This window comes from Camelus dromedarius, chromosome 3 (assembly GCF_036321535.1).
Source record: "Camelus dromedarius isolate mCamDro1 chromosome 3, mCamDro1.pat, whole genome shotgun sequence".
NCBI lineage: Eukaryota > Metazoa > Chordata > Mammalia > Artiodactyla > Camelidae > Camelus > Camelus dromedarius.
In genome coordinates this window covers 103,540,414-103,562,271 of record NC_087438.1, presented here as the reverse complement: position 1 = coordinate 103,562,271, position 21,858 = coordinate 103,540,414, and the positions used below count along the sequence as shown (strand labels likewise).

At 37.7% G+C, this 21,858-nt stretch overlaps 1 protein-coding gene across 1 annotated transcript in view; it reads right to left on the bottom strand.

Annotated features, from left to right (window-relative positions):
* The window catches only part of STK32A (serine/threonine kinase 32A), a 115,903-nt gene that overhangs the window by 62,088 nt on the left and 31,957 nt on the right, over positions 1 to 21,858 (bottom strand). The window contains exons 3-4 of the mRNA XM_031449290.2: positions 21,399 to 21,454; positions 20,189 to 20,340 (exon numbers count right to left, since the gene is read on the bottom strand). Coding sequence (XP_031305150.1) covers positions 20,189 to 20,340; positions 21,399 to 21,454 — 208 coding nt within the window. The remainder of the gene's footprint in view (positions 1 to 20,188; positions 20,341 to 21,398; positions 21,455 to 21,858) is intronic.

Here is a 21,858-nt window from a genome sequence, read left to right as displayed (position 1 = left end):
TCATTCTTGACTATCTGGATGCTGTAGACTCTACAAATAGTCATAGAAAAAGTGACAAATTCCTGAATGAACTAAAGAAAGGAAAGAGAAAGAGCAAGATGAAAACTCAAGTTTGGGTGGTCTGGTAGCCATTCCTTACGTTCTATTTTTAGAAATTAGCATGATTACCAAATCAGTTCAGAGAAGTCACTCACCAGCTTAAAACTGTCTCATGGAGGCCACCCTGAGATAAATCTAAATCTGAGCAGAAGAGATCTAACATAATTTCCCATGGGTGTTTTCCAAAGTGTGGCTCATAACCCACCAACGGGTTGTGAAATCACCTTGCTTGGTTCTGACAAGCACTATTTTTGAAGAAATCAGATAGACTGAATAACAGAATAAATGCTATTAACATGGAAAGTTAAACATTGTTTTTGTGAGTATGAAGTGTGTTTCTGTGAATATATCTACTGGGTTGTGATTAGAAGTACATTTCTTCCTGTGGGTGACATGACATTAGGGGAACCTGCTGCCTATTCCAGAACTACTGTGTCAAATCCTCATTCAGACTTGACCTCAACAAGGGTCAGTTCTAATGTCTCCATCTAGCAAAGCACAGGAAGTGCATGGTGAGATTATTTATCACTTTTAAAAGCTCTCAGAATTTGGAGAAAAAGACACTGATTCATTAAAGGTGGCATCACTTTAAAAACATACTTAAGTAAAATACAAATGGAAAATGCATAGGCTTCAGACAAACCTGGGTTTAAATTATCACATGTGAATTTTGAGCAAGTCCCTTAAAGGAAACTGAAACTCAGAGAGGATATTTGTACATTGGAAATAGCTTTATGCACCATGAGGCAAAGGGTAAATTAAATATCATGTTTGCAAAGTAATTAACACAAGGCATGGCGCTACAGCATAGTGGTCAGGAGCCTGACTACTTGTGTTCAAATCCCAACTCTGCCCATTAATGTCTTTATAACTGGAGCAAATTATATATGCCCTCAGCATACCCACCTATAATGGTACATACCTCCTAGGGCTGTTGAGAAGATTAAATGAAGTTACCATACATAAAGTGCTTAAAACAGTACGTGGAAGACAGCAAGTATTGGGTGTTAGCTATTATAATTACCTTTCTTCTTCCATCCGTGAATGTAATATAGTCCTGGTAGTAAGCAGATTAATTTATGTAGTTCTTTCCTATTATTTTATATGAAGTAATTATATGAAGATATTTATTGTCCATGGTATAATCAACATGGTTCCCATTAATTGAGCTCTTACTATGTATCAGATACCATGCTAGGTCCTTTATGTGTATTATTGCATTTAATTTTTACTAAAAACCTGTGAGGTAAGTAATATCATTATCCTCATTTTTACTGATGATGGGAATTTAGGGTTAATCCTCAAAAAAAAAATAGCAAACCAAATCCATACGTATTTAAAAAATTATACACCATGACCAAGTGGGGTTAATATCTGAAAAATCAATTAATCTACTACATCATATTGATAGAATAAAGTACAAAACATGATTTTCTCAGTAGAAAAAGGAAAAACTTTTGACAAAATACAACACTTACTCATGATAAAAACTCTTAAACTTGGAATAGAAGGGAGCTTCCTCAGTCTGATAAAGGGTATCTGCAACAAAATCTGCAGTGAATATCATACTTTATAGGGAAAGATGAATACTTTCCCTCTAGGGTCAGAAACCAGAACATCTGCTCTCACTTCTATTTAATATAGTGCTGGAGAGCCTAGCCAGTGGAAGAAAGAAAGGACGAGTGGAAGGAAAGAAGGCAGGAAGGTGTGGCAGGCACACTGGAAAGGAAGAAGTAGAACCTCCTTTAATCACAGACAACCTGATTCTGCATATAGAAAATCAAAAAGGATCTACAAAAAACTATTAGAACTAATAAACAAGATAGCAAGGTTGTGGGATATAAGGTTGATATACAAAAATCAGTTGTATTTTTCTAATACAAGCAATAAATAATATGGAAATAAAATTAATAATACAATTGCATTCACAAAAGTTTCAAAAATTATAAATACTTATGAATCAATTTAGCAAAGAAAAGCAAGCCACAGAAAATTACAAAGCTTAGGGAGATTAAAAAAGATCTAAATAACTGGATAAACATTCCATGTTCATAGATTGAAAGACTCAAATATTGTCAAGATATCAATTATGCCCAAATTTATCAATAGTCAGTGCAATTCGTATTAAATTTCTGGCAGTTTCTTGTTTTTGAATGAATTGACATGCATCACTTAAACTGATAGAGAAATGCAGAACACCTAGAATAGTCAAAATAATTTTGAAGAAGAAAAAATCAGAGGACTTTCACTTCCCAACTTCTAAATGTACTATAAAGCTATAGTTACCAACACAGTATGGTCCTGGCATAAGGAAAGATGTATAGGTCAATGGAACGGAATTAAGAATTCAGAAATATATCTTTATGTTTATGGTCCATTGATTTTTGACTAAGGTGCCAGGAAAAGACAGTTGGTTTAACAAATGGTGCTGGGATGATTAGATATTCCTTCCAAAAATGATGAACTTCGACCTCCACACCATACAGAACAATGAATGCAAATGGATCACAGATGTAACAACAAAACTTTTAGAATAAAACATAGGATAAAATTTTTAAGACCTTGGATTAGGCAAAATTTCCCTAGAAACAATACCAAATGCAAGGTCCATTAAAAAATTGAAAAATTAGACTTTATCCAAATTCAAAACCTTTCCACTTCAAAATACATCATAAGAAAATGAAAAGGCCAAAGCTCTAATCTGTTCTTAGAAACAATAATCAGTTCATATATGCAAACTAAAAAAAAATGTGCAGCAACTGTATATATGTATTTACATGCGATATCATGTGTATGTGCAGTTGAACTGTAATAATTCTACCTAATCAAACTGAGAAAGAAAAAGAAAGTGAAAAGGCAGGCAACAGACGAGGAGAAACTATTTGCAAAATATGTAACAGATACAGGATTATACCCAGAATTTACAAAGGACTACTACAACTTAACAATAAAATAACCCAAGAAAAAAGTGGACAAAGATACGAAAAGACATTTCACTAAAGAAGATACACGGGAAAAGATGCCCATATCATTAGGCATTAGAGAAATGGAAATGAAAACCACAAATGTCACACTCCCCTGAATGGCTATAATACATGAAACAGACAATAACAAATGTTGGCTCTGGGATGTGGACAAACGGGAACCCTCATAAATTGCTGGTGGGAGTGAACATGGTGCAGTCACTGTGGAAAACAGTTCGTGAGTCTCTCAAAAAGTTAAACATAGAATTACCGTATCACCCAGCAGTGCCGCTCTTAGGTATCTACTCAAGAGAAATAAAATCATATTTCCATGCAAAGACTGGTACACAGATACTCCTTGCAGCATTATTCGTAATCACCAAAAACTGGAGACAAGCTAAATGTCCATCAACTGGTAAACGGATGGACAAAATGTGGTATATCCATACAGTGACATACTATTCAGCACTAAAAAGGAAGGAATTAATAGCACATGCTACAACATGGAGGAACTCCATAAACATGCTACATGAGAGAAGCTGGAAGCACGAGATTACATACTTACAAAACTGTCAGAAAAGGCAAATTTATACTTTATATACACACACACATATATATATGTATTTTATTATATTATTTATTTTTCTATTTATATTATATATTTATAAGTATTGTATAATATATATTATATAAAACTATATTTTATATATATAATATATTATATATATATAAATCTACTGTAAATAGATTATCAATTGCCTGGGGCTCAGGATGGGAATGGAGATTAACTAAAATGGCACAAGGAATCTTAACAGGGAGGATAAAAGTTTCTAAAATTGATTTATAGTGATGATGCACCACTTAGTAAAACTACTTAGGATCACTAAATTGTACCCATGAAATGGGTGAATTTTATGATGTGTAAAATACACCTCAATAAAATTATTGCCGAAAAAAGAGCATATTGATTAGGGAAAAAAGGGGTTATGGTGTAGAAAGGTTAAATGTTTGCTCTAGAATCACGTTAGGAAATTGTGGAGGCAGGATTGCATCTAAACCCACGCAGTTAATACACGTGCTATCCGCAGTTACCAGTAAAGTTCATGAGACAAAAAGCATCCAGTGAAAAATCGGCTGATACAATGGGAGTCCCTGTGTATGTTATTTTTTGCTTTGACCTTGCTGCTTTTAATATTCTCTAAAAAAAAAAAAATCTAAAGCTTATAATAAAATCCCGTCAGGGACTAGAATAATTATTTAAATGCCCTTCAGTTCAACTCTCAAAATTCAATTTGTATGCATTTTAGGTAGTCTCATTCCAATGGTGGGACATTTCCGATCTTCTGCCAGGGATCTCCATGGAAGTGTTAAGAACCAATGTTGTCCTGTGCACTGAGCTGATGGAACAGTTAACCTGTGTTTTCCAGACTCTGACCAGGGAGTGAGTGCCGCAGGGTTTTCACAGGTTAAGAAAAGCATTAACCCTTGTGAGAAGAGGAATGGGCAGAGCGGGTTAGGCTACACTGTCCCGTTTGATACATACCAATTTGAACTTTAAAACCTTTCTTTGGAGCAGTGGCCCAAATTGCTCCTCTTGTGGTTCTGCAGTAAGTTTCCAAAGTGTACCTAGTGTGAAATTCATAAAAAAATAAAACCAAACTAGTATTATTTTACCTGATGAATTTACCATGACAACCCAGAAAACCCAAGGTTTGCAAAAGTCAGATTTCAGTAGTTTATAAAAACCATTCCCAGTTGTTGGTGTGTGTGTGTTTTAACTGAAATGCCACAGCATGCATGACAAACTGAGGTTAAAAAAAAAAGGTTAATGGCTTGGATAACATTGGAAACAAGTTGAGACAAGAATCTAAATTCTCTGTGCTATAAATTTGGAGGGAGGGAATTTACAGTCTAAACAAGCATGTCTGACTCCTATTCACTAGCGTGTCAGAGGGAGAACATGTCCATCAAGGCTTGGCGAGAGCCACTGGTGGTGTGAACAAGGAGAACCCGGCACTCTCATACGCTCTGGGTGGAAGGCAGTTTGGTGAAAGTGCCTTTGAGGACAATTTGGAAATGCCTCTTTAAAAAACATATGGCATGTGACCCTATAATTTCACCCCTAGAAACTTTCACCATGGATATACTTGGAAAATTGTATCAAGATGTACTTATAAGGATACTCATTGCATCATACAAAAATCAAAACAATTTGCATGCCTATCAACAGGCGAGCATGTGAATAAATTATGGTAAATTCATGTTCCTGATTATACAGGAATTTTCAAAAAATAAAGCAGGTGTATATTCGGATATGGAAAGCTTTCCAAGGTGTTACATTATGAGACAAAATGAGGGAAAGGACAATGTTTATACTGCAATATTCATTATAGTACACAGTATACATAAAAGGATATATTAAACCTATACACATACAAGCACAAAAGGAAAAGAAACATTACACACACAGGGTGCTATGTGCATAACATTTTTCTAAAAATAAGATAACCAGTTCTCTAAATGGTAGGATTATAAGTCATTTTATTTTTATTTATATTTTTGTATTTAAAAGGCCTAGTAAATACAACAAGAATATTTCTTTCTACTCTTATAGACTTAATATATTCTGTCTCCTTCCAACAAGTAGTAAATAAGCCTAGAGCTCTAAAACACAGTGTAGTGAACAGATACAACAATACTGTATTATAATCAATACGCTTGCCTCTTGGTTAGAATTTAATGAATCCAACCACTAAAAAAAGGATCGTTATGTAATGTGACAGAGGTGCTAATTATCGCGATGACAACCCTATTATAATACATTTGTGTCAAATTAACATGCTTGCACCTTAAATTTACACAATGTTATATGTCAGATATATTTCAATTTAAAAAAGAAAAATGATCCATGTTTTCCCATAAGGAAAGGAACTAACACAGATGAGTCAGTATCTATAAACTATTTAAATCATCTAGACTAGTAGTTTTCATCCAAAACTCAATGTTTACAATTCCCTTACTGTTCTCTAAAACTGTTTGCTTTTATTTACCTATTTATTTATTTAATTTTATTTTGAGGGGGAGGTAATTAGATTTATTTATTTTTAGAGGAGGTACTGGGGATTGAACCCAGGACCTTGTGCATGCTAAGCATGCGCTCTACCACTTGAGCTGTACCCTCCCCCTAAAAATGTTTGCTCTTAAAAAAGGAACTTTTATAGAATATTTGGGTCCTCTAAATGGATTTAAAGAAGGTCCATATTTTGTCCATGGTGTATGTGCCTTTAAAATCTTTTTTATTCTATAGTTTCCCTGACCAACTTTTCTTTTATTCTTAGTAATTTTTTGTTGAAGAAACAAAAGCATTTTTCCTGTGGCACTTCCACAGTCTGAATTTTGTTGTTTGCATGCCGTTGTTTGCATGCCTGGCGTGGCTTTCTCTATGTTCCACAACACTCTGAATTTTGTGAAAATTGGTGGTTAGATTTTAAGTTTTACTCAGATTCAGGTTTGATTTGGGGGAGGGAGGGAAGACTGCTTTACAGGTGGTGGTGTGTACTTTGATCAGGAGATATGTAATTAAGTCTATCTTTTCATGATATTTCAGCCACTAATCATCTGAATGTCTAAATCTAAAAATTCCTTCGGCGCTGTAATATTTGAATCCTACCATTTCTCCTTTATATTTTACCTCGAGTACTTTTCATAAAGAGAAATTGGCTTTCACCAATTATTTGGTTACTTTGAGATACAGTTCATATAGGTTAGGTAAAACAAATACTTTGAAGTATTTCTTTTACTTACAACTTCTCAAAATAGTTTGTTAGTTTCCTAGAATCCTCCCAAAGCAATCAATAAGTTCTTTAAAAAAAAATCATAATGAACTCATGGGTTTCATGTCATCACCCTTAATGATGTTCATAATGTCCATTCTTTGGTCAGTAGGAATATAGCCAGTTTGGATCATACGTTATTTTGACATGACTCTAGTAGGTTTTGATAGCTTTATGACTTTCTGATATGAAAAGATATTCCCGGTTATCTTGTATATTTCCTCCCCCAGACTATCTGAGTGACAGAAGTGTTTGTTGCAACTGGCTTATCATTGTTACTAGGTCTTTTCAATGGACAGAGCTGGGAATAGACATAGATATTTGACGTAAGTGTAGGCACAGTGTACACATACATACACAAATGACACAGAAGATAAATGCACCATAAATTCTTAATGATATTTTCAGTTTATATTCAAGACTATAGCAACTCTTAATCTCATCAGTATTATACCAGTGCCTCTTACTCCTTACTGAAAATCCTGGTTGTCTTTTTTGTATTTCGGCCAGAATTACTTTGGGGTAGATTCCTAGAAGTGGATTTGCTAAGATAAAGATTTGTTAAAACAAAGGGTACAGGCATATGTAATTTGAGACTCTATATTGCCCAGTTTATCTCCATAGAGGGTGTTATCATTTTGAATTCCCACCAGGAATACATGAGAGCACCCATTTCCCCACGTTCTCTCTCTAGAATGTGTTGTCAAATTTCCAGGCGTTTTCATCTTCAGAAAAACCCAACAGTTGAGTAAGAAGATTTGAAACTTATAACGTGCTTTTTCTCTGTCTCAGAAGTAGCCTTATAATATTCTCCAAGAGAAAAAACACACCTTAAACGCCCCCAGCAAAACACACATAAATGACCTCGTCCACGCTTGTGTATCTTGTGTGTACAGTGCATCCAGGTTCAATATTCATACATCTAAAATTCATAAATGTGGAAAATCTAGAGTTACATAGATCTTTTTGGCAGTGAATAGAATGGATTTGAGGGACCTCCCATATAATAGTTATGAAACATGTTCATTAAAGCTTCCTTTTTAGCCAGAAGAAACTTGTATGTACATCTCAGGAGACATGAAGTGTCTGTGTTCATTTCTCCTCTACTGTAATCTTTCCTGACCTCTTCTTGCCGAACATAACTTAGATGCTGTCCCTCTGTGCCCTTCCACAGCACCCAGCCAGTCCTCTGTTATAGAACATTATAGAAACCTCACTAGAGAGAGTTGCATTGTATTATATTCATACCAGTAACATTTTTGGCCTGAATTCCTCATTTGACTGGACACTTTGGGGAACTTGTGCATTCCTACCCATCAGTAACCCTATTATACAGCTTGGTACATAATGGACACTTGTTTATTCAGTGGCCATTTCACAGCTATTTATTGTATATTTATTTACTTGTACAGGGTGCTGAGGCTAAAAGAGTAAACTAAGGAATATGGCTTCCTTCTTAAATCTAATCATCACAAACAAACATGTAGTTATAAAATGCCGTAAGGGCTGTATAAGAAAGGTGCAGGAGAATATCAGAGGGACCTAATTTGATCGCAGGGGGTCATACAAGCCTCAAAGACAGTAATACACTTGTCTGATTCAAACCATAAACTGTAACTTCACATAAACTGAACAAGAATACACAATTTACACAATGAAAAAGACTGGGGATGACTTTTACGCACCACCCGTAACAGGCTACAGGTTATTTTCCCCACCTGCTGATGGCGTAGCTGATTTTCTTCTGACCTTTCTCTGGACTGAGCTTTGGATGCTTTTGTGATCTGTCAGCTCATCTGTCTCTGGAGATGTTATGTATGAAGCTTCTCTGGGGAAGAGACGACTATTACGATTTTCTCCAGAGTCTCTTGAGATAGTTACCTCAGAGAATTAGACAGCCAGTAAACAGGCAATGGGGAAAAGGAGCAATTAAATCAGAATCTTACCCATAGAATTTATCAGGGGTCCAGAGGAAAAATGAACAATTTTTGCACTTTGTGGGGATCATAGACCGCCTGCAGAGAGACAGTCTAAGTGAGATGACTTTGGGTCATTGATGGGGTTACAAATTGCCACTAGTGATTCAGAGAGTGGCTAGGCAGGCCCTGACGGGGCCGAGAGGGTTCCAGGATGTGCTCAGTTACACATTTTGATTGGCTAGAGGAAAAGTTCCCGCGGCACATGGCACTGTCTGCCCCTCTGCAACTCTAGCCAGAAAGGCAGTTTCTTTCCTTACTGATCTAGCTGCCCCGTCTCAGAATTCCAGGGCAGTGGGAGGACTTCCAGCACTGCTACCAAATACAGAGATTCTTACTTTGCCCTCTGTGCTCTTCTCCCAGTTTGGCCCTTTTTAATGCATCTGACTTCCCTTCCCCTGACTAGTGTTTAAGCGTCAAACTAGACCAGCTGAATCTTCAGAAATGTTTTGATCTTTCCCACCTCTGCTCCCATCTCCTGAGGCTTTCCATCCATCTCTAATTCTGATACCCAGTACCTGGAACTCTCCTAGGAAAGCAGGAATAGGCATCATGTCATACTGTCAAACTGGAATATATTAAGTTAAAAGTGGTGATTTTGTTTCACTAAAACATTATAACTCATGAAGTTAAGTGGCTCCTTGAAATTTTTAAAACTGATTTTGCAGTTGTTGTGTATAAATTGTAAAGTTTGGTTTCAGATTTTTAGAAGTAATGACACATATATAAGTAACAGTAAAATAAAAGTTAACATTGAGCATCTTAAATAATTGGGGGGGTGTGGAGGTGGGATTTAGAATCTAGATTTGCCATGACTTTCTGGTTCTGTGGGTTTGGCAAGGAATCAAACCTCTCATCTTTTAGCCTACTTATCTTTATAAAGGGACCAATACTATTCCTATTTTATAGGAGGTAGCATTTGAAGATATATGAGATTATGCACGTAATATTTTAGCACAACAGCTAAAAAATAAACCCTCAAAAATACTAGCTTACAGTGACCTCACGGATGTTAGATTTTCTTAGGATTCCCCTAGGAATCTACTTCTTGAGTCTACTTCCTCAAAATACACTTTTCAATTCATCAGATTTTGTCAGAGTGAGGGTATCTCTCCCAATGAAACATCAATCCTGATTAAACACACCTATATACTTTAAAACAGAAACAAAAACTAACCAATATCTATTAAGTACATGCTAAGGAGAAAAACACAAACAATGGTGATTGGATTCACTTTAAATTTAGGACCGCAAGTCTCAAATAGATATTTAGCAAGTCCAATTCTCATTCTCTATTAAAAATAGAGAATGATGACTCATGTCACAGAAGCAGTGGTACGAGACCTACTTCATCTGCCTACCTACAAATCCACCACCTTAGGGATATATACACTTACACACTCCGCCTTCCCTCCTGGTTCAGTGAGAGAAGTGTTCTGGCTCCTACCTAAGGGCAGCCCATTTGCATGGGCCCTGAATCACATCCATCTCACCACCTCCAGTAGCTCGTTCCCCTACCTTCCCCTTTCTAGCCTACAGTACCAGTTCCTTCCTGTTTGCTCATACTCTGCATGCAAACTCGTTTATGCACATTAAAAATGTAAACATACACATAATAAAATAAATGTTTATAAATAAAAATATATTAAGTTATAATTTAAAAATATATATTATAGTATTTAGTGGTATCTACAAAATAATAGAACATGACCAACTAGGGTTTATTTTAGGATCAAGGTTGTTTTAAGATTGGCAAATGAATTAATTTACTTCACTACATAACAGAAATGATCTCAATTAAAAAGAACACATTTGACAAAATTTAATAACCATTCGTGATAAAAACTTCTAGCAAACTCAGACTGAAAGAAAACTTTCTTACTGTCCTAACGGATATCTACAAAGAGTTTTCAGCGAGCATCATATGAAATCTTGAAATCCTGAAAACCTGCTCCATGAAATCAGGACAGACACACAAGGATGTCCACTATATGCAACATCGTTCTCAATGCAAATACAATAGGCAGGAAAATAAAAGGTAGGAAGCACTAAAACTGTCATTATTAGTTAATGACATGATTGTTAATATCGAAGATCCAAAAGAATCTACAGGCCACCTGGTAGAATGAATAAGATAATTTAGCAAGGTCACTGGACACAAAGTATTAAAAATCAATTGTATTTTGGTAAACAAGCAATAAACTACTAGAAAATTAAATCTGATAAACAATTACTATCTGTAATCATGTCAAAAACATTAAATACCTAGAAATAAATCTAAAGACGGACATGCTAGAGCTGTACACTAAAAACTGATACCAAAGAGAGAAATTAATGGATACTTTAATTATACATATGTGTATGATAAATTGGAAAGTTGAATAGTTAAAAAATATATTAATTCTCCTTGAATTAATCTATAAATTCAATGTCACCCAATATAAATACCAGTAGCTTTAAAATGCAAATGGACAAGCTGATTATGAAATTTATATGGAATTGAAAAGGGCCAACTATAATTAAGATAATCAAGAATAATTATGTTTCTGAATTCTTTTACCAGTCTAAAGCTATAGAACTTAAAGTAGTGTGATAAATGTATAAAGGTACACAGTAGATCAATAGAACAAAGTCTAGAAACCCACATATATATGGTGGCGTGACTAATAACGAATGTGTTACTGTGATTCAGTAAGGAAAGCATTAAAGATCCAGTAATGGTGTTGGGTTAATTAGGTATCCATATGGGGGGAAAATGAATCTTGACCCGGGATTATAGATCTAAATGTAAAAGCTGAAACCACAAAGCTGCTAAGAAACAGGATAGATATTTTGACCTTGGTATAGGCAAAGATTTCCTAAAGAGGCCACAGAAAGCACTACCCATAAAGGAAAAGATTGGTAAATTCTATCATATTTAATTTCGAGCTTTTTGATAATGGAGTTAAAAAGTTAAGCCACAGGTTGGGCAAATAATTTATATCCATAAAAAGACTTGTATACAGAATATGCAAAGAACTTCTATGGATCATTGAGGAAAGGCATACAATAGAAAGATAGACAAAAAACTAAAGCACTTCTCAAAAGAGGATTCCAAATGGCCAATAAGCATGTGAAAATGTGCCCAAACTCAAAGTGACCCAGGAAATCCAAACTAAAACCACAGGAGATACCATTACACATTTACTAGAACACCTACATGTAAAGAAACTGACAATATCAAATGTTAGTGAGGATTTAGAGTAACTTTAATTCTTAAACATTGCTGATGTGAATATAAATTGGTACAGCTTCTTTGGAAAACTGTCAGCTAAACCTACATAAATCCTAGGATCCTGTGATTTAATTTCTAGTGTTATGCCCCCAAATATGTGTACTTTTGTTTACCAAAAGATACAAACCAGAATGTTAATAGCCAGACTATCTGTAAAAGTCTCAAACTGGAAACAACCCAGATATCCCATTGATAGTGAGATATATAAGTAAATCATGGGATATTCATACAATGAAATGTGATAGACAAGTGGCAATATACTATTGCTACTTGTGACACCGTGAATTAATCTCAAACAAAAACATTTTGCATTCCACTGTCCCAAAATAAAATGACTCAATTCCTGTATTCTCATGAAGCCACTCCGTTGGTGTTTGGTACAACCGTTTGGAGTTGGCTCTTATCAAGGTCACAACATCTGTATCCTCCCAAGTGAATGGTCAGTTCTTTGTGTCCTTACTCCCGTCTTCTCCGCAGTGCTGGAAATGGTTCACATGCCTTTCTTTCTGAAACACTTTCTGTTCTAGATTCCAGGATGCCTCCCTCTCCTGATTTACCCCTAGCTTGATGGCCAGCTTCCTGGCAGTTCCTTCTTTGTCTAATTTCCTAAGTTTTCCTCCTTTGTCAGAACAATTAAATGCTCTGTCTTTAGTCACCAGCCTGTTGATCTCTCTAACCTCTTTCCAAAGATGCTCCCTCCAAGTCTCTCGTTTAAACAGCATCCATACGACAGTGATTCCCATATTCGTGGTGTTTTGGACTTCCCACTGGACTCTGGAACTTCTGATCTTCAGACTTAGCCCCAATTCAGCAGCTCTATTTGGATGACTAAGACGTAACTCACAATTCATATAGCTAAAAGAGAGTTCTTGATTTTCATGACTCTGCTCCTCTTCAGATCTTCCTACCTCAGTGAATGCCACAACTATTCACCAGGTTGCTCTGGCCAACAATCTCAGAGTCATTATTTATTTCAGTCTTTCTTCTAACCAAGGGGCAGGCATGTTTTCTGAGCAAGGCCAATTGGATTCTCTCCCAGGACTTTGAACCTTGAGTGGGTAATGGAGGTTAAATAATTGTTTGGAGCTGATGCATCCCAGCCGAGACAGCCTTGAGAGCCTGTCCATTAGTTCCTGCTACCTAGAGTCCCAGAACTGCCTTCGTCGCTCACCTTCCTGACACCTACTTATTCCGCTTTACTTGTGTTACTCTGTAAACTACCCTATATCCTTCTAATAAGTTTTTTTTTTAGCTTAAATTTTCTAATAGCAACTTGTATTGTTTGCAATCAAGGAATCCTTTGTAATACTGATGAGTAAATGACTAAGTGAATGTCTACATTATACAGACCCAGTTTCCTGGCCATTAGTCCATTAGTCAGTCAGTCAACAACTATATGGAACAATTACTAGGCATTGGCCACACAATCACACTGTTCTCTGCTCAGGTCTTCTTTGGGGACTGCTCCCTTCTTCCCCACATATCCAAGTTCATCAGGGCCATACCCAAGGACAACTTCTTCCTAGGACAACACTGGTTAATTCAGGCTAACCTCAAGATCCCTAATTTAATCATCTATTTCTAAGATAACAGAACTGGATACTAGTTAAAGTGGTAAGGACAGATTTTAGTCAGTAATATCCTATTACAGTAGGAAAGGAGTCCATAACAATTGAAATAGAGAAAAAAAATTTTAAACCAGAAGAGAGTAATTTGCAAATATTTTTAAAACCTAGATGAAATGGATACTTTCTTAGGGAAATAAGAATTACCAGAAGTTATCCTATTTGTTTAAAAAGCTCAAGCAGACCAATTTCTGTTGGGTAAATAGAGGAATTTATTAAATAACTACCCCCAATAGAAGCACCATGGCAAGGAATGTTCACAGATGAATGACAGTAAATCGTTAAAGATTAGATTAGCTAATGCTCTAGAAATTATTCCAGTGCATTGAAAAGAAAAAAATAGATCTTCCAAAATTCTTTTTTTAAACTAAGTATAACATTGTCTAAAGCAGATAGAGTAAAAAAATAAAATAAAAATAAAGACTACATAGAATGGAAAGAGTCTGAAAGTAGATGTATGTATGTATGTATGTATGTATGTATGTATGTATGTAATGTATAACTCAATCACTTTCTGAACACTTGAAACTAATACTGTGAATCAGCTAGACGTCAATAAAAAATAAAATTAAAAAAAATAGGAAAAGAGCCAAGTGTGAACTGAACTCGATTTTGATTTGGACAGAAGTGACTGGGTACTCTAAAGGGAGAATCAGGGAGTAGGGAGGACAGAGAGCCCGGTGGAGGCTCAGGAGAGCCAGGGAAGTGGAAAATTACAAAAACCAGGAAGGAAGGGTTGGTTTGTTAACAAACTCGACAGAAGTTAGGCTCCTCCCTTCCCACTGGGGCCAGGAGATGGGGCCCTCTCCTTAGGTGTTGGTGGAACAAACAGTAAATTTTTATGGCAGCCTTGAGTTTTCTCAGGCAAGCACTTTAAGGGGGTTAGGGTCATCCTAAGGATGGGTCTTGAGCTGTTAGGAACAGAGTTGGTGTTTTGTTCAAGTCTTCATAGGTCAAAGTTGAGGCCTAGTGGATAAGAGGGAGTTTGATCCTGGCTGGAGTTTGATCCAAAGAGAATTGTCATCACCAGGTGAGCCCAATGCAATCACAGGAGGCCTTAAAAGATGGACAAGGAAGGCAGCGAGTCAGAGTCAGAGAGGTTTGAAGACGCGAGGTTGCGGGTTTTGAAGACAGAGGACAGGGCTGGAAACCATGGCATGTGGGTGGCCAAGAAGCCGGAGGTCAGGAAACCATTTCTTCTCTAGAACTCCAGGAGGGACACAGCCTTGCTGACAGCTGACAGTCACTGAGACTGATCGTGCACTTCTGACCTCCAGAAATGTAAGATATTACATTCGTGCTTTTAAAACATTTTTCATGCTCTTTTAATGAGGGAAAATTCATTTGCAGTGAAACGCACAGATATTAAGTCTATCATTTAAAAATTTTTGTACAAATACATACTCTCATATAAGAAGCACAATCAAGATAAAAGAATCGACTGCTCCAAACGTTCTCCACGTGCGACCTTCTAGATAATCATTGCTCTGATTAGTTTTGCCTGTGAACTTCACCACAGGCTGATCATGGGGGGCAAAAGGAAAATGTCTTCATTTCATTATGAAAGTAGCTTTACCCTCAAGGACTTCATGTTGTTTTAAGCCAGTAAGTTTGCGGTGATTTGTTACAACAGCAACACGAAACTAGTAAGAGCAGTTATTTCTGAGTGATGGAATATGGTATTTATTATCTTCATTAGAACTTCCTGTATTTCCATATTTTATACAAAATAGGTATGTTATATTCAAAGAGTTTGTTTAAGTTAAAAAAAATTTAGAAGAAAAGACTTTCTAATGCCCCAGCCAGCTCAAGTCCAGGTGCACTTGTCCACTTTGGAATTTGAGAATTGCCTCTGCCTATGGGGGCAGAGGGGACATTCCATTTCTGGGCAGGGCCTCACTGAGTTGTTTCAAGCCGTCATTTATTAAACAGCTGCTGTGTGTGAGGTACCTTATATATGTATTCTTATTCATAGTGGTTTCTTCTGCTACAGATATTGTTATTCCCAATTACAGATGAAGAAACCAAGAAAATTCACAATGTCACGTACTTAATTTGCAGTTACTCAGTGGTGACACAGGGATTCAAACTCTGGTCCCTTTGATCTGGGGACCTGCACAGAACCTGGAACAGGTGTGATTAATTGAGTGTGCCAGAGGTGGCAGAGGTCTGAAGGGACAAGAGCTAAAAACCAGGAGCCAGAGCCTAATCCCCCTGCTAATTCACTCGATTCATTCATTCATTCATTTGTTCATTCAGTGTATATTGATCTTGCACTTACTGTGTGCTGGGCACTGTTGTAGGAACTGGAGAATGAGGCGCTGAACACAAGGTAGAAACAAATCTGCCTCGTGGAGTTTGTATTCTTGTGGGATGTGGATGACAAACAAAATAAACTCCACTTCTTTAGATATTTTGTAAGGGAGTCTCAGAAGATGTCCATGGTGGGGGTTGGGGGGAGGTAAAGTGTTGCAGGGAGAGCAGGGGATTTGAAGTCCGGATTCCTGGGTTTGCATGCTGGCTCTGCCAGTTCTTGGCTGTGAGACTCTGGGGAAATGGCTTAACCTCTCTCAGCCTCAGTTTCTTCAGGTGTAAAATGGGAAGAATAATCCTCATCCACCTAGGTCTTTGGGACAAATATGAGGTCATATATGTAAAACCCAAAGTAATAAAACCAGGAAGCTATTAGGGTTGATGCTGGGGTCTGAAGGCTACCCTAGTTCTCACAGTGTCTGATTCTGTGAAGAGACGCTGGCGCTCTGAGTCACAGATGATGGAGTTGCTTCCAGGGAATCCATTTATGGGGCTTTGTTCAGCCATCTGACAGGACTCCCTTTTCACACTCCCAGTACAAGTGGTCCTTTCCACTTGAAACAGACTATCTTGTCTTCTCATTTCTTGAAACCACATGCAGACCCTTGAGGTTGACAGGAACAAGAGAACGGGGGTGAGGAGAGCTCTGAGCTCAGAGGAGGAGCTGTGTGCAGCTGCAGGCTTAATCTCAATTAACAAAAGCCACCTGGGGACCCAGCTGGGCTGGGCAGGACCGGGGTGATTGGTTTGCAGGCTGAGGGTTGCCAGGGCTTTGTTCGAGGCCCTCAGGGAGGGGCTCGCAGGAAGATTTTATTTGCTTTTCCTGGATGCCAGCCCTGTCAGGCAGCCTTCACTTTATAACATGGCCTTTATCTGATGACTCTGTTCTCAGTAAGCCCAGGTCCATGGAGACTGGGGAGGTTGACATAATTCAGAATGCTCTTTAGCCTTAACACTGCTGCTCCCAGACTAGCAACCTTCCTTCCCTGAAACCCCTCAACATACACACCCCACACCCCTCTTTGTACTTGGTCCCTTCTCAGTTTATATATTTATGTGCCATTGGACTAAAATCAGCCTCTCAGAGTTCATGATAATGTGGGACAGATCAGGAGCTTTGTTCCTGCTCATCACTGCAACCCCCTGGTACAGGTCTCTGGTACAGTTAGGGTCCCCAGATTGAGCAAATAAGAATATAAGATGCCCAGTTAAATGAGAAATTTGGCTAATGAGTAATTTTCAGTTAAAATATGTCCCGTGTGATACTTGACATATACTAAAAATCACTGGTTATTTTTCTGAAATTCACATCTTATTGTGCATCCTGTATTTTATCTGGCGACCCTAATTACAATTTGTTGATGATGCTCAGGATATGTATATGCAAATAAAGGAATGAATGGTGCTTACCCATAATCAAAATCAGAAACTAAGTGCAGACATTTTACCAGGAAATACACACTGTTAGGAGTGGTTGTTTTGAGGTGATAGGATTATTGGAGAATTTTCATTTTTCTGTATGATTTTGTTCTCCAAGTTGCAATGAGCAGGACAGTTTTCAAAGATCATGTGTATATGTATTTATATCAACATGTACATATACCAATTCTCAACATGAGTGTAAAACCTGTTTGAAAGAGAAAATTTGTTTTCCTTCAACCAGAATTTTCTGAACACATCCCCAGGGGTTAGGAGCTTTTTGAGCATCCATTAGAAAATGATTGAAAGCAAAATTGAGAGACCTACGTAGCATATCAATAAAATGAAGCACACAGTGGGGTTACAGAGAAGTTGAAAAAAAAATAGTATTGCTCTTATGTTAATCAGTGCTTAAGAAAATCAGCTCCTGAAACTTTGGGGATGTAAAGATAAGTCTAGTTAAACCCAGGACACACAAATCGTGATTAAAATGAATGTAATATATTGGGGAGTCTTTTTTTCCCTTTGATTTGTATAGTCAGAGGGTGGGGAAAAAAAAAAAAAAAGAAAAGCTCTTATGGAGATTGAGTTAAAGACTCACCCCCTTCCCTCACCACACACACCACGTTCCAAGATGCCTTGGGGCCAAGCACCATACAAACTTGTCTTTGGGTGTCCACACGGGCCATCAGTGATGGGCATGTTCAGAATGCTACACCTTAATGGAGCAAGGAAGCAAAGAACTACCGTTTGTGAGATGCTGATGATGGGCTGGTCACCAGGCAGAGCACTTAATCTCATTTGAGTCACCGAAACCACTCAATTTACACACAGTAACCCTACCTTACCATTTTTTAATCAATGTGACTTAAAAATGATAAAATTACTCATAGCCTCACCTCTCAAAGTGCTGCAAGGTGCTTAATAGTTGTGGAGAGTCACTTACATTTACTATGCTGTATGTACTAAGGCATTAATTAGAAGGAATAAAAATGCTTTCTGAATTCTTGTATCTCAAGGTTTGAAAGACAAAAGGGGTTTCTGCTGTACTTCTGGAATGCTCCCTTCCCAGTTTCGTGTTCTGAATGTGATGCTAGAATCTTGGGGGTGGACTTGTCTGTTCTCTCTCCTCTGTCAGTGGCACCAGGGTTCTACTGTAAGATTCAGTGTCAGAAATGAGAAGGGCAGAAGAGGATGTATGTTGCATTATCAGCAAGTCAGCATGCATGGGGGAAGGAATGCTGTCTGGAATGACACCACAAATAGCAAAACCTCTATACTCTGGCCAGCTTAAAGTCTCATAACACTAACGTTATTTTTTTTTAAGGAGGGGAGTGGGAGGGGAATGGAATGAAACCAACTTTGCCTAATCAGCGATGAGAGACAAGCATGAAAGGGCAAGATGCAAAGTATGTCCTTCTGAAGGGTTCAAAGTCTTAAAAAAAGAAAATTAGTTGAACTTTTTTTTTTAGTTGAACTTTTGAAGAAGGAAAATGTGACTCTGAACAAAGGGAAGATTATCATTCTCAGGGTGAAGAGAGGGGGAAAAACAGCAATTTGATGATTGCTAAGGATGGGAAAGAAAGTGCTGCATCCATTTAACTCTTTACAAGGCAGCATTTTGAATAAGCCACTCTGAAATACTGATTAAATACACTGAGGCTGAGCCGAAATTAGCCTCCCATGTCTGAGTAGTGCATAAACTCTAATAGATCTATTTCCAAGTCACACAGAACCATCTTCTTCTCAACGGCGGCACAGGGTCTTTGAGTAAATTGTGTATTAAGTGAACTGTATTAATTAAAGAGGGAGGGAGACAGGTTTTATGCACTGATTCCTCCAGTGGAATCTGCCTAAACACACAGTGACATTTCAGTGATTTTTTTTTCCATTAGTATTCTCTGAATAAAGACTTTTTTCCCCCCTGTGCTAGTAAGTAAGAACTGTTTGGTATGCATATTTAAATAAGTCACAGTGAATTAGCTTTAAGAACTGGCTCTTAACATAATAGATGCATTAAAATGTAAAGCAAAATAAGTGAGTGCATAAAGACCTAAGAAAAGAGCTGAAAGTAATAGATAATGCAAGCTTCTCCCCTATCTTCCAAGCCTTGGATTATGATAATGGCTTTGAGAGCAGATCCCAGTCATTTCACGTCTAGCTACTGACATAAATTAGCTCCAGTTGTGTTAAAACTTCGTTGGTGAGAAAGGCAGCAACGTGCCTTTTCCAACTCACAGGTGTACATTTGGTTCCTTAAGAAATACGCTGCCTGGAAACCAGGTTTGCTGCCAGTCATTTCAAGGAGAATGAACAACCTCATGTCTGCCAGCAGTGCCATACTTGGCTCTCAAAGTCTCTGCCCCACAGTTAGTGAGGAAAAATGTCTAGTGATGAAAAGACATCTGAACTCACTCCTCGTCAGCCTATGTAATGACAGTGCTTTAAATACTGACCTCAAGCACAAGGGAGAAATAACGGTGGCTGAACTGAGCAGTGTGTATTGGCGACAATAAAATAATTTTGTTTTGTTATAAAGTCAAAGAAATCAAGGAGAACAAAGTCCTGACGAAGAATGTAATAAGAGCCTTGCAGGTACACAGGTAGAAATCAGGATGTGTTGGTGTAACAGGATTTGGGGCTGAAGGTAGGAGTGTCCCATTCAGGGTCCAGTAAAACCACTCACCACAAATTAACCAGGAAGGGATGCTCCAGGCCCTGCATGATCTGGAGCTCCTTGAAGACATTCCTCACTTCGTTGCGTTCCACGCACTTTTGTTTGTTCATGTATTTCATCGCATACATCTTCTTGGTATCATTCTTCTGCACGATGCAGACCTGATGGAGCCAACCAGAGTGAGAAGTTGATTAGGGAGATGACGGATGGTGGAGATAAGATAGAGCTAGACTCGTTCCTCAGCATAGTTTGGAGGCCTTATCACTTGCAAATTCCCTCATGTTCAAGTTGCCACTTAGCTTTGATTTCAGAGGAAAAAAATTCCGTTTTCTTCCCCTGCACTGGGTCAATTTCTAAATTTCTGCTTTCTCAAACAAGTTTGCCTGTTTTTGCTTTTGGGGATTTTTGAGAGATAGCATTTTGGGGAAGACAGCTGCCTCAATGTCAGTGGTCTTCTAATGACAAAAGACATCCTTATTCTGCTTTCAGTGACTGAAATGGGCATAGCTCAACTGCCAAGCTGAACATTACTGTTCAGAGAAATTCTGTTGACAACCATGGGTGATACAACCAAAAAGAACTTGAAGCATTGGGGAAACTCTAAGCAGGATGTCCATATTTCTGAAATGCTTTTAGAGGTTCACACAGTGTCTGATAAAGTCAACAGCAGATGATTCTAAAATGCAAGTTCCATGTGAAATGGTCTGTTAAAGCATGTCTCCACCAAGAAACTAACCATCAGGCTATGAATCGAGGAGATTCTCATAAAAATTAGACTGGATATGTATATGTTTCATGGTAGGTTTTTTTTTTAAAATAAAAATATAGTACAAGTGGGGAAAACACAGAAATCAGGTGGCCTCTTTGCCACATGAAATGATGTAATTTATGCTGACAAGATAACTGTTACTGAAGGTACTGGTACAATTTGAAAATGATGAAATCTTGCTCTTCTCATTAGTGTAGAGAAAGTCTGAAAGTCTAGTGAGTAAACTGATGTGACTTTGAGATAGTTCTGAGAACAGGATATGTTCACCATGTAGGTGCCTGTCACATATTTTCGTGAAACTGTGGTAATTATTTTCTAAAAATCCATGATGAAAACATCTCTGAATTATCATTTTGTGTGGTCCCAGTAATAAAATTATCTGAACACTCTTGGACTTTCTGTTCCCTGAGCTATTATACCCTGCTAGTCGTTAATCATTTGAGGTCTCACCTTCCCAAAACTGCCTTTTCCAATGGCTCGCAAAATTTCAAAGTGGTCGAAGTTGACTGTAAAACAAACAAAAAGAGCACTGTGAGTGATTCGACTGCTCTTCAGTAGCTCATAAGTAATAAAGACTGGGCTAAACTGAAGCACCTTGTTGAAAACAACATTCCAGGCTACCTTAAAATGCCCATTCGTTCCTCCAATAGATATTTCTTGAACATTTATTATGTCTTAATCACATTGCTTAGTCCTGGGAGATACAGTGGTAACAGAGCAGAATTCAAATCTCTGCCTTTATGGAGCCTGCAGTCTAGTGAGGGCTTCGTAGAGAGATGCTCATGGATTCAGTAGTTACAGAAGGAGTGGACAGTTAAACCTCTTGCTGAATGTTAAGAAGGAGACAAGTTGTGGGACTATTAAGTCAGTGTAACGGGGGAGCTTCGCATAGGTGCTAAGGTCAGGAGGA